At 29.9% G+C, this 12808-nt stretch overlaps 1 protein-coding gene across 2 annotated transcripts in view; it reads left to right on the top strand.

Annotated features, from left to right (window-relative positions):
• LOC106459719 (tyrosine-protein kinase shark-like) overlaps positions 1-11184 on the top strand; it is a 50308-nt gene extending 39124 nt beyond the window's left edge. For both annotated transcript variants that reach the window (XM_013919374.2, XM_022386246.1), the window contains 3 exons: positions 4565-4656; positions 6873-6999; positions 7319-11184. In XM_013919374.2, coding sequence (XP_013774828.1) covers positions 4565-4656; positions 6873-6999; positions 7319-7528 — 429 coding nt within the window. In that variant the 3' untranslated portion in view covers positions 7529-11184. The remainder of the gene's footprint in view (positions 1-4564; positions 4657-6872; positions 7000-7318) is intronic.
• Positions 11185-12808: the final 1624 nt, after the last annotated feature.

Below are 12808 nucleotides of genomic sequence, written 5' to 3'. Positions count from 1 at the left end.
CACTGAAAATATTAAAAAATCATAATGGCAATATTTGGATTACCTGGATAGTTGAAGTAATCAGAAATAGTAATAATCAAAAATCCTAATTTTGATTTGTTGACTGTTTTTGTGACATTAATCAGTCATGACTGATTCATCATTTATTTTACTTGACACTAACCAATGCTCGTAGATAATCAGTTAATCAAGTTAATTGTTCAGATCTAGCTGTAACCCCTGATCTGGGGACAATAAAGGTGTTCATAACATACTCCACTGACATTTGTCATAATATAGTCATTTTTAAGCTGAACAAACTTGAACTGATTAAAAATGATAATGAAAAATCATAATGGCAGCATTTTGATTACTGGATAGTTTGAATAATTGGAAACACTAATTTCAATTACTTGATTATTTTCATGACATTTATTTATTAGAAACAGTTAGGTAAAAGTGCACACGTCACAAACGTTTTATAGATTTACTTTCAAAATTTAATTTAACCACTATATTACATCATTGAGCTTGACATCAAAATGTAGTGTACATTATCTAAGTTTTAATTTCAAAAAGGAAATATTCACAGTTTGAACTTCTCAGATTCATGTGACTTGGTTGGTGATGCTGTAACTTGTCATTTATAGATCTTTTCCTTTAAAAAGGGCTGCAGGCTGTTCAACCAGTTAAAAACACATGACGTATATATATATATATCACACACACACACAAGCCAGAATATAAAATTTCAACCTCTTCTTGCTTTATTGAGATATCACTATATTTGTTCCACTCACATTCACATGTAATTCTCTCTGACATTACTATTGGGTATGTATATATTGAATAGAAAGAACAAATTTCACACGATGTAGCTCAGCCAATTTCATCCATTGTTTCAGCAGTAAAAGCTGATAATTCATCATGAGAGCTTGTTTTGTTTGTACTAATGATGTTGTGCTGATCAGTAACACACTTTTTTTTAGCTTATTTATAGGTTACTTAGAAAGCCAGATAAGTTATGGTAGTTCCTGGACATTGTAATTTAATTTCCGATACATTATTCATATTAAAGCTACTGAATTAATTTTGAACAACGAACATACTCAGAAAAAAATATATTTACTAAATTACACACTCAAATGCAAAAAGTCTCAAGGGTAAAGTGCAGATTTCTTTGTTTTTATGTTATTTTTTTATTTATTGTTATATATTGTTTTACAAAAGTCACTAAAAATCTCAAAATTACAAATTTATGAAGTTAGATAAGAAAATTTAAATGAAAAAAATAATTAAATAGAAAATTTCTTCTCAAGGAATGTGTGTGGGCTGTTATGCTAGTTAGACAGTTCAAATATAAATAAATGTTAAACTATTATGAGCTTGAAGCTGTTTATGATAAATAGTTATTATTTGTTACAATCTGCAGTCATTCTAGAAACGAAAATGTATTTTTGATTTTATCTCATGTTTTTCAAGTTTCACGACAGATGGTTTCACTGTAGATGATGTTATGATAAAAAATAATAGGTAAAGTACAAAGTTTTACTGAGAAACCTTGGTATTCATTTTGGAGGTTCTAAAGTTTATGCAAATGAAATATAAAACTACAAGATTAAAAGAAGTATTTCTATTCTTAGCATGAAAATCACCTTTCACTCAGAATGACTCAGTAAAAGTTTTGTAAGTTCACAAGCAACCAAATCTTTAATAGAAATACTTTATTAAAAAATCTGGTTCTTTTGTATACAACAGACTTGTAATATTTTGTAAAATCTTACCAAATTTTGTGAAGGTAGGCTTAGTACATTCAGAGTTATAGTATTTTTAGTTTCATTGGGCACAATGGCCAAGCCTGTATACAGAGAGTTACAAAAATTTACTTGTAACTTCAATTACTGGATAGTTAGAATAATCAAAGACCATGATAACTGAAAGTACTGATTTTGCTTAGTTATTTTCCTGACATCGATTAATTTATTCCTAATTTGATTATTGATAGGCCGAATAATCGAAAACAATAATAATCAAAATCTAGTTTATTATTTTCATGGCATTAATCTGCTTAACCATAATTTTGATTAATCAATTATTTTGTTTGGCACTAGTCAATGCTCTTTGGTAATCGATTTTATTGTACAACTCTAGCAGAGACACCTCCAGTCTCTTGGGTGACTTCAACCAGAGCAAGGGTTGGGTTACTTTTACTGGTTGAAGGTCTGGGAATTATATATAGATAGCCACATTTGGTCACAAGCTCGACTGGTGACACTTCACCTCTATGACTTTCAGTTTTCAGTGTTTCCCTCTGAGGTTGATTCTAAGGAGGAGAATTTGATCGGCTGTTCTGTGTGCACCAGATGTCAGCAGTTCTCTTTCCTGAGACTGTGGCTGTAACAAGAACCTTCATAGCATTGGTGAAAGCCCACCATCTAAGAGAGTATTTCTCCTAGACTCAACATTTCTCTCAGACAACTGTTTCACTTCAATGACTAACTTTTCCTCTTTGTTGTAAGTCCTACTCATGGGAATGCCATTTCCACAAAAGAGAAGCCTTTTTAAGCTTGATGCCACAAGAGTAAAAGTGCAATACGTGTCAGAAGAACTCTAAAAATTCAACAGTAACATATCTTGTGGTTGCAGGACCAAAATGTTTTCCTTCCTATTTGCTCTGTACTATTCTAAGGTAAAACTGATTTCTCCCAAGATTGAATAAGATAGGATCTGCAGAATAAATATAGTTTCAGCAAGATATTTACTATGAAGTGATACAAAATTTTGTACTTTGAGGTTTTGCAAGAAAGAGACTGTGCAAATTTAAAAATACAAGTAAACACTCTTTACTTAAATCACAAACAACAGTGTATGTACGTAGCACAATGAACAGTTCCTTTACTGGAAAGCTAAAGCTGTTCTGAAAGTTGTTCAAGATGATCAAACTCAAAAACAACTAAAAGCTGACTGTTCATTTTCAAGAAAACATAACTTTATACACTCTTCTAAAACAATAACTTCTCACTTTCCCATATGTCTGATTATTCCCATTAGAAAATTAGGAGTTGTAACTTTGAGGTATCACCTAACCTACCAATGGAGGAATCTGCTATCTTCTCTCACATTCTAAGTTCATCTTTACAGCTATCTTCACAATGGGCAGACAAGGTGTTACGTTTGGTGAATAACACAGAACAATGAGTATCTAGTGCAAAAGGATCTTCATGACTTTCTTGACCAAAGTATTATTTGCAAATCTACATACAACTGGAAGTAAAAAAATTTAAATAATTCTACACTAATACGAGGAGATAAAAAACACCTGGTATACCTGCATGTCTCATTAGTCACATCCTTGACTTTATGTTTTTACTTTAACCACCTACCAACAACATCTGGTGGACAACCACTTCTCCATCAGAATAGTTCCTCATGTAGTGAGGTTTCAGATTCTGTCCTTTCTGTTCCTCAAGTCTTCTTTAAAACATTCTGCCATGTTTCAGTTGTACACCAGTTGATTAGCAGAGTTATCCAAAGAATAAATTATCTTTATAGAATTCCATCATTGAAGACCGTACTAGCTTCCTTAACTAGCAGTAGTGAACCATGTCCAAACCAATAAACAAGATTCACTCTGTAATATAACACCTACCAGTTTTTATTGTCAGGATGGCAGTCATATTCAAAATTTTCTTCAGGCTGCCATTTATTCTTCTTAAACAACCAATTAGTAGATTCCAACAGTCCACATGAAGTTTCTTTTTTTTTATTGTTCCTCATCCTAGTTTTCATATTTAAAGCATAAAATGAGAGTTTTAGTACCCTGCATTCATGATTGTGTTAAGTGAAATTGACTGCAGTAAGTAACTCTCTGCACATAGTGGACATGCTAACCTGTATTTACAAAACTCTCATTAAGTTATCAAATGATGGATTTATTGTTTTAAAGTCCTCAAGAACTCAAGAGTATTAATTTTTATGACCAGATTAATTTTTATTATTATCACATCCAGTAGTCTTTCCTTTGTTCAACCCATTACCTCTAGTGGATTTAGTTGTAATAAGGAGCTGGAATATTTTTGAAACTCATACCATCAACACTGTATCCAGTATTACATTCCTCTCTAAAGTTCTGTGAGCATTTTTTCTCATAGGTTGTGACAGATGATGACTTTTATAAACTATGTATAACAATATGCTATGGACTTTACATGTATATTCAGTTTAGACCTGCTTATTACTAACTGGAGGCACCACTCCCAATATTTTCAGTAATATAGCATATATTAAGATGGCTTTTCTTTGAAAAAACAGAAGTATGATTATGAAATCTTAAGAAGCAAGAATCTTTTGCCCATTACAGAAAAAGCTAATTTTGATTATTGGTAGTGCTTATACAGAATTGATTAAATAAAAAAATTTTAAGAGAAACTTTAGAATTCAATTGCCACAGATGTTAGAAAAAAGTATATATTTTGTTTGCAAATGGAAAATATACAAATGTTTGTATACAGTCATATAACTTTATGTGTTTGCTTATTTTTTGGTATTTAAAATACTTATTAATAAAAAATTACTCTCTTTCCAGATAAAGATAACTGATTTTGGACTTTCCCGAGCTTTGCGATCAGAAAATGACTATTATACTGCTTCTACAGGAGGGAAATGGCCAGTGAAATGGTATGTGCATTAAACTCGGGGATATTTTTATTGGAAGAATTCTTTCTTTATAAAGCAATATACAAAGAATGAAACAATTCAAAGTCAAAAAATAGTTTTTAGCCACATTAATATAATTCAAGGAATTGTGACTGTTGAAATTATACTTGTGCAACTTTTACAAGTTTTTAAAAAATAATAAATTGACAAAAAAAACTGTAAACGAATGGAATTGAAGCACAGAATGTAAACTGTTTGTGTGTTGAGAGTGTATGAGTGGCTGACATAATATCAAAAGAACAAAAGTGAGAAATAGTGTACGACGATTAAATGCTTTAATGAAACTAATCTTAAAAGAACTTGAAATAATACTAATAGTTTGGTTAAAACAAAAAAAAAAGACATAATAAATAATTGCTTTAATTTTCATGCAAATAATTTAAAGAAAAAATCAAGATGAATACATGTAAACTTGTGTCTAAATGTTTTTTATTTAGAAGGATTTTTTTTGTTGTTGTTTTTGTTCAAGAAACGTTTTACATAGATTATCATGCAAGGAATGTGGGACAAACAAGATGAGATACATTTCTGAAACACAGAAAATGTGACAACAACCAAGCAAGATAACTTACAAATCAGTAATATTGTCTAACACTACATCAATGCTCTACTTTACCTATACAAAAAAAAATTACTGAATACAGAAACCTTTGCATGAATACACTCCAATCAAACTGTATTCTGAAGTTTCTCTTTGTTTTTAAATGTCAACTTAGATTTAAAAGTAGAGCTTTCCTATTTAGAATTTAAATTTCAGCTTGGTTAAGTACTTTTTATGGATTGTCCATTATTTTGGAGACATATTTACTATGAAAGATTTTGCCTATAATGAAACAACTGAGAAGTATGTTTACAGAAATATGCTTGTTTGTTGCCAAATCATTTTTTTTCCCTGTATATGTTGAATTCCATATAGGTCTATTTGTACAATTTTTCTTTAGTTTAAGGTAATTTTTTGTATCCAATTTCAGTGTGAGTACTAAATTCATTAGGTTGCCTATCATTATGGAATGTGATACTTTTTAAAGATGGTACTGGCTATTTTGTCATAAAATGTATTGTTTATACTAAAGCATCAAGATCTTCCTTTGTGATATTGTGAAGTGTTTAAACCATTCATTTTTGGTGATATAAATGTAGTTTCACTTGTCATATCAATAATGAAATTGTAAATTGCTCAGTAGAATCAGTCGTATGGTTACATATTAGGAATTGTGTTATCCAAAGAAAGTGAGTCATATTCATAGCTAAGAAATCATTCTGCTTTGCCACATACTTATTAAGTGGTTGATAAGGATCACACTAAAGTAAAGTTACTAGGACATCATTCAGTCATGCAAAAAGAATACAGGTGTCTTATGCCATGTGAAATGTAAACCTAAAGGGATAAAATGTATATTAGGGTCACACATATTGATTAACTGAGTAGTTATCTTTAAACAGAGAAGAACATGTCAGATTGTATAAGTCATAAATTTAAACTGAAAATTAGGTTAGTAGGAACAGTCATGTCAAATGCGTTATCTACCCAAAAGTGACGATATTTCCACGTCAGATAGCACATGTGAAATGTATAAAAACATCTGTGTACTCTCACTACAAGTTGCATGAAACGTGACATAAATGTTTTGAACTGTATTCAGAATTTCTGACCAAAAATTAAGTTTTTGTCATAAATTCAGCGTACCAACAAAACAAGTATAGTTCTGGAAATTCATCTTGTAACTACTAGCAAATCATGCTGTTTTTGCTTTTGTTAAATGGTATAGAACCATCTGATTTTTATGCCTCTGTTTTACTAAATATAATTAAAAAATCATCATATATGTACTGTTAGATCAAACTTCAGAAAAAAAACTATTTCTGCATCAAAATTTTGAAATTTCATCAGAATGTTTGTTTGTTGTTTTTTCATTCTTATTCTAACTTACTGGGTATCAATGATGAAATTTTCAGTGCCAAAACATTAATGATGATTAAGTTAATCATAATTAAAGGCTAGTCCAAGAAAATGTGCTTAAAACACAAGTTAGCTTTAAAAGAATGTTTTAATGTGTAATTTGTTGGTCTGAAGAAACTTTCCTTTGGATATTGATCCTTGATACTTTCTTTTAATCCACTTTGTTTTTGCAACCAATATATTTATTTGGAATAAAGCTTGGAATTTTCTTTGTTAGGTATGCCCCAGAATCAATAATGTATGGAACATTCTCTAATAAAAGTGACGTTTGGAGTTATGGAGTCACATTGTGGGAGATGTTTTCATTTGGAGCCAATCCATATGATAATATGACAGGCTCTGAGGTAAAATAAAAATATCAATAATTCTCTTTTTTGACAACTCTAATCATTCTTTTGTTCTAACATTCACCATCTAGTGTTTGTCCTCCATTTTCAAATCAAAAATGAGATTAAAGGAAAGTACCTTGTTACGATTATTTTTTCAAATTGAATGATAACTTTTTATGTATTTAAAAGTCTTCAATGTATATAGACCATATTTTATTTATAAAAAAAATTGTTTAAACTTAATGATAATATTAACATTTCTGTGGGCTGTTAAACACACAAGAATTTAGGATCATGTATTTTTTTTACTTGTAACTTGATAACTTTTTTACAGGTGTTACAGTTGCTTAATAAAGGAGAACGTTTGCCCAAACCAGAAAAGTGTCCTCATAGTATATTCTCCATTATGCAGCAGTGCTGGGCCACTCTCTCTTCAGACAGGCCATCTTTTAGTCTATTGTACAAGAACTTTATCACAAATGATGAATATTCTGCTATTCGTGACTTGATTTTGGTTTGTGATGTGGAACCAATCACTGTATAGAATTCCAGCATGTTGTGCCTGTGATATTCAGCTTCTTGAAATGTATTGATGAGAAAAGTTCCTGCTGCTTTATGTCCTTTAACCATCAGAACTTTTGATGGCATACTCAAGGAATTCATCAAAACATAAGTATAGTAAGATTAGCATTATTGAAGAATGAAATGCTAAAGAACCTTGATCTCAGCCATCAAAGTGATCTGTCCATGTTGTGTGTTTTATATCAGGTTGTAACTGTGTAACATTATCCATATGTTACTTCTACAATATGTGTGCCTTATTCTCCAAATCATACTAGCTTGCACAGTTGTGAATAATATATATATTATGTGTATACAATTTTTATTAAAGTTAAGAGGCTACAATCTTGATTTAAAAAGTTGTGTAAATTTTGACACTGTATACAAAAGTCATTTTTTTCTTTGTTGCTGTTGTGTTTCTCTCACTCCTTATTGGTAGGTGATTGATGATAGTTTTATACCTTTCTAAATGCCTTTAAATGTAAAAAACTGATGTCATCTTTAAAGCAGTTTTAAAGAAAGAATTTTCAATACAACTTGTATGTTCTCAAAGCTGTTTTTCAAAATTCTGCAGCAATGCATAGATAAACCATGAATAGCATGTCCAGAAACAACTTGGTTCTCACTGAAAGTGTAATGCTTCATGAACAACATTTAAGTACACTTATGTAAATGTTATTTCTGCATGAAAAGACCACAGCTTAAAAGGTCAGGTTATTTAAACACACACAAAAAACTAACTGAACAGAATTAGATCATCATGAGCTCCTAACAGGTACAAAAATGTGGGAGAAATAAGATAAATTATTTCTAAGTCATTTAAATAAGGGAAGGTCTCTGAATATCATAGAATATTTTTTAAAAAGTCTCAGGTATTGACAAGAATTATAAATCACAACTTCAGGTTATTAATACAGAAGCAGTCTGATATTTTGTTTTATTATATTAAAAACGAAATACAAGATCATTTTTGCTTTACAACATGACAGGGTATATAAGGAAACATAAATTACTGTGGGTTTACTTACAGATTGAATTTATTTTATTTTTTATGCTTCTGTTTAAGTTCCATGTGTGACATGGATACTATAAGTAGGAAGTCAGTAAATAGTGTACATTGTTTAATACTCATTGATAAATATGAAACTTGAAATTTGCAAATATTGTTACTTTAACAGACTTACATTTTTCTGTATGAATGCTCAGTTGATTTTTTTAAATATTTTACATATGCTGAACATCATGCTTCAATTACAATTAAGTTTTACAACTCTGCAATATATTTTTAATTTATCAGATGCAATTACACAGTGACATAAAATTTTGTAATATCACTGCTGTGATCTTGTGACAAAAACCATAAACAATTAAACAGGATTAATGCATTGCTGATGACATGCACTGTAATAGCCTAAATTTATAAGTGTACATACTTCTACATATTTGCTGTAATTCCTATGTCTTATTTTGTGAGTTATAATTCTTATAAACATCTCATGTTCAACAATCAGCAGTTGGCAGTTGCTAGTCAATTTTTTTTGTTTGCCTCTAAATTTCGTTTTGACTGGCAACTACTCAATAATTGAAATTGCCATATACTTTATAATAAAACTTGTTTGTAACTTAAAATGTTCCATTTATCTATGGTTTATGATGTTTTAGAAACTAATTCTTATACCACGATGTAGTGAGTCTTGACAATGTATGTGAAAAATTGTGTTTAAAGTGAAGCATTAAGCATGATTCCTTACTGTACCTTTGATTTATTTGCCATCAATATAGCACTGTGTCTGCTGAATTCTTGTCAAATATTAGTTAAGCTAGTGACCTAGATGCATGATTCAGCTGTATTCTTTTTTTCCATACTTATTTCCATAAACAATTATTTTAAAATCAGAACTTAAATCACAGTTTTCCTAACGGTTCATAAATGATTTAAAAATAAAATTCAGATTAATTAAATATACATCAGTACACAAATATTTCACCTATAAACACGTAACATACTGAACCAAAATCATGGAAAATGATTTAGTTGTAGTAAACATTATGAAGTTTATGTATACTTGATGCACTTATTCAAGCAGGGATTATGTTGTGGGTTAAAAAGTACCACATCTCACTGTAATCTGTACTTTGCATAGAAAAGATTAAAATATTTGAAAGGAACATACATATTTTTCATGCCATGCTACTAAGATCAAGTCTTTTTGTAATAAAATAACATTATCATAAGTTTGTCTTAGAAATGCACAGTTCATGCCAAAAAAAATAGAAATGTTAATATTTGTTGCTCATTTTTTAGTGTTTTATTTGTTTTTATTGTAATTATTCTTTTGAAGTTCATTACTGTGTGTTTTACAGAAGTTATAGCTGTATATCTTGGCTGTCTGTGATATGGCAGACAGTTTAGTGTTTGCTTATAGTGACTTATATCTCAAACTACTACTTCCTTGAAGTTGTGTCAGTGATGATGGTGTAATATTCTGCATGGTAAAAGTAATTATTTCATCAAACAAATCTTGTCTGTTAGATATAAGAAACTTTTGTTGAGAAATATTGAATAATCTACAACTTCAGATATCAAATAGACAAATTGTGAGATCATTTATCAATAGCTTGGAAACTGTTGTAGTAAGATAGACGTGTTGGTGATGGTGTTTCATAAGATGACAGTTGTGTCACTATAAATGTTTGTATGCTATAATCCATTCTAAGATACTTCAAAGAGAAAATCCAGGTGCTTCATTTTCTGCTTATGATGTGAACTTGTATGATACAGAATAATTCACATATTCTGTGATCATCTCAAAACCAGTTCATGATAATGAAACTTCAAGCTTTCCAAAACTTATTCTTTTAACAAATCCTGGTGTGTATATGTTCATGAAACTTTGTATCTCAGTGGTGCATTAATTGTGTTATAGAATAAATATGATATGACAGATGACTTTTTTGATAGTATTAATGTAAAATACAGTTGGATTTAGTTATTAATAACTTAACATCTTATGCAAGACAAAAGCTGCATGAAAATAAGAAAAAAAACATTTAGCTTTGTAAAACAAATAGTGAAGTAGGTATGACTTGAATAATTAGAGAGCTTCTATAATGTTCATTTGGTATAGAATTTTATTTATACATTTTTTCCTCAGGACTAATGTGCATTAATTTCATGTGTTTTAGTTATCTTATTTTTTTACATATCTAAGAAAACATTTTACATAATTAATGTACCTACTTGCTTGCTCAGAGGATTCTGAAATTTTTTCAATGTATTTTAATGTTAGTTTTAGTGTAAGGCTGTTATGGAAAATAAGCTCAGTCTGCATCTGAAATGTATGCAGACTTTAATCCTTAGCCCCATTAAAAAAAAAATCACCTTTTGGGAGGGGGTGGGGGGTGGGAGTAGTTTCTTTATTAATATAACTTCAAACTTTCTTCAGATTTAAAACTTGTCACCCTATATTTGTTTGTATTGAAACAGAGACTAAGAATGGTTATATTCTTATATTGAATCAGCTACCAAAATGGTTTATGTATTCAAAGGAATCTGATTGGCTTTTATTTATTGATGGTTGTTAAATGCATGTTTTATTACTTAGTTTGATTCCTGGAAATAAAAATGTAGCATTGTAACTGAATTCATACTTTACTATATACATATCCTTCAAGTCATTATTAAAACAGTAGAATTACCAAGGTGAATGCATTAACTTATTATGTGTATACACAATGTTGCTAGACTACTGAATAAAAAAAATAGTCCATTTAAATTCAAAAAGATAAATGTTAAGATAACTACATCTGATTATTTGACTTTAGCATATATTCATTATATTGTATGATATACAGGGTGATCCAGAAATAATTTATTGCTGAATATTTTTCTATTTTTCTCATTAACAATATATTAATAGGTATAATAATGGAATTCATAGAACTGACCTCACAGGATACTAATTTGCTCAGGAGTGTTAATTTTATTTCATTAGGCATTGATAATGTATGAAACATGGTTAAATATAAGAACAGTATGATATTCATTGTTCCTGGACTACCTTTTATATTTGTACATAACTTGAAAAATAAGAGAACAGTTTTTATACTTGCTTAGTATCAGTTAGTTTGTTTGCATTATTTTTCTAAAATGTAAGTATTGACAAATTAGGATATTTAAAACAAAAGTATATTCTCATCTGTTACATTTTTTCAAACACTTGTTATATATGTCAGTATTTACTGTTGCACATTGTATCCTATAACATCAAAACAAAGATATGTAACTGAAATGTAAAGTCTAGTTATGGATATCAGGTTTAGTTAGGTAATGACAAACACTGGCATAGAAATAATAGAACATGTAAAATAGGAATTGGCATGTATTTTTCTCTGTATCAGTGGTGAAGCAATCCAATACTAAGATCATTGGGTTATCTATCTCATTTTTCAGGGTATATTAATGAAACAGGTCTAAACCTTGCTAAATAAACATGTCATCAGGGTAATAAAAGGAATTGTGAAACTATTATGCATTCTGTCAGGAAAGTGGCATGTTTGTCGTATACATCCTTTTAAAGCTAATGATTACTACTGCATTTTTCAACTTTCATGCATTTAAAATAAGAATTTTAAAACTTGAGCATTTGTGTTAGTTCTCTTGCTTTTGTTTGTTTTATTGTAATTGTACTTATTCACAGACAGTTTTTTTTTTTCCTTTCAGTTTGTATGTGTATTTGAAATAAAAGATGCTATAACAAAATAAGAATTTTCTTTCAAAAATTTGCTGGAAAATAAATTTTAAATGTGATGACATGTTTTAAGTAAGTTTTTCTTTATTATTATCTGCAGGCTCAGCTGTAAAATAGTGAGAAATATTTTGGTTATAAGTCAAGGGCATAGCTAGGCATATGCACAAACATATGTGTAACATTGAAAGTTCAAGATGCAAATTTTCTATGATATAAGATCTTAATCTAATTGTTTACTCACAACAAAATATAGAAACTAAAGCAAGTGTTTTGCGCCCTGCTTGGGAGAAGGTGTCTAGTCTAAGCCCTGTGACAAAGAACTATTGGGCACAATGGGACCAGTTGAAGCTTGAAGATGGTATTCTTCTCCGGAGATGGGAAAGTGACGACCTAGCCAAACGGTTACACCAAGGAAGTTACGGGAAGTTATGTAACGTCAATCCCATGATACTTTAACAGAGGGACATCTCAGATTTAAAAAAATATTGAGTTACCTACAACACAGATTTTAC

Source organism: Limulus polyphemus, unplaced genomic scaffold, assembly GCF_000517525.1.
Source record: "Limulus polyphemus unplaced genomic scaffold, Limulus_polyphemus-2.1.2 Scaffold651, whole genome shotgun sequence".
Lineage (NCBI taxonomy): Eukaryota > Metazoa > Arthropoda > Merostomata > Xiphosura > Limulidae > Limulus > Limulus polyphemus.
Note: the sequence above shows the minus strand (reverse complement) of the source record. Positions and strands in the feature narration are given on the sequence as shown.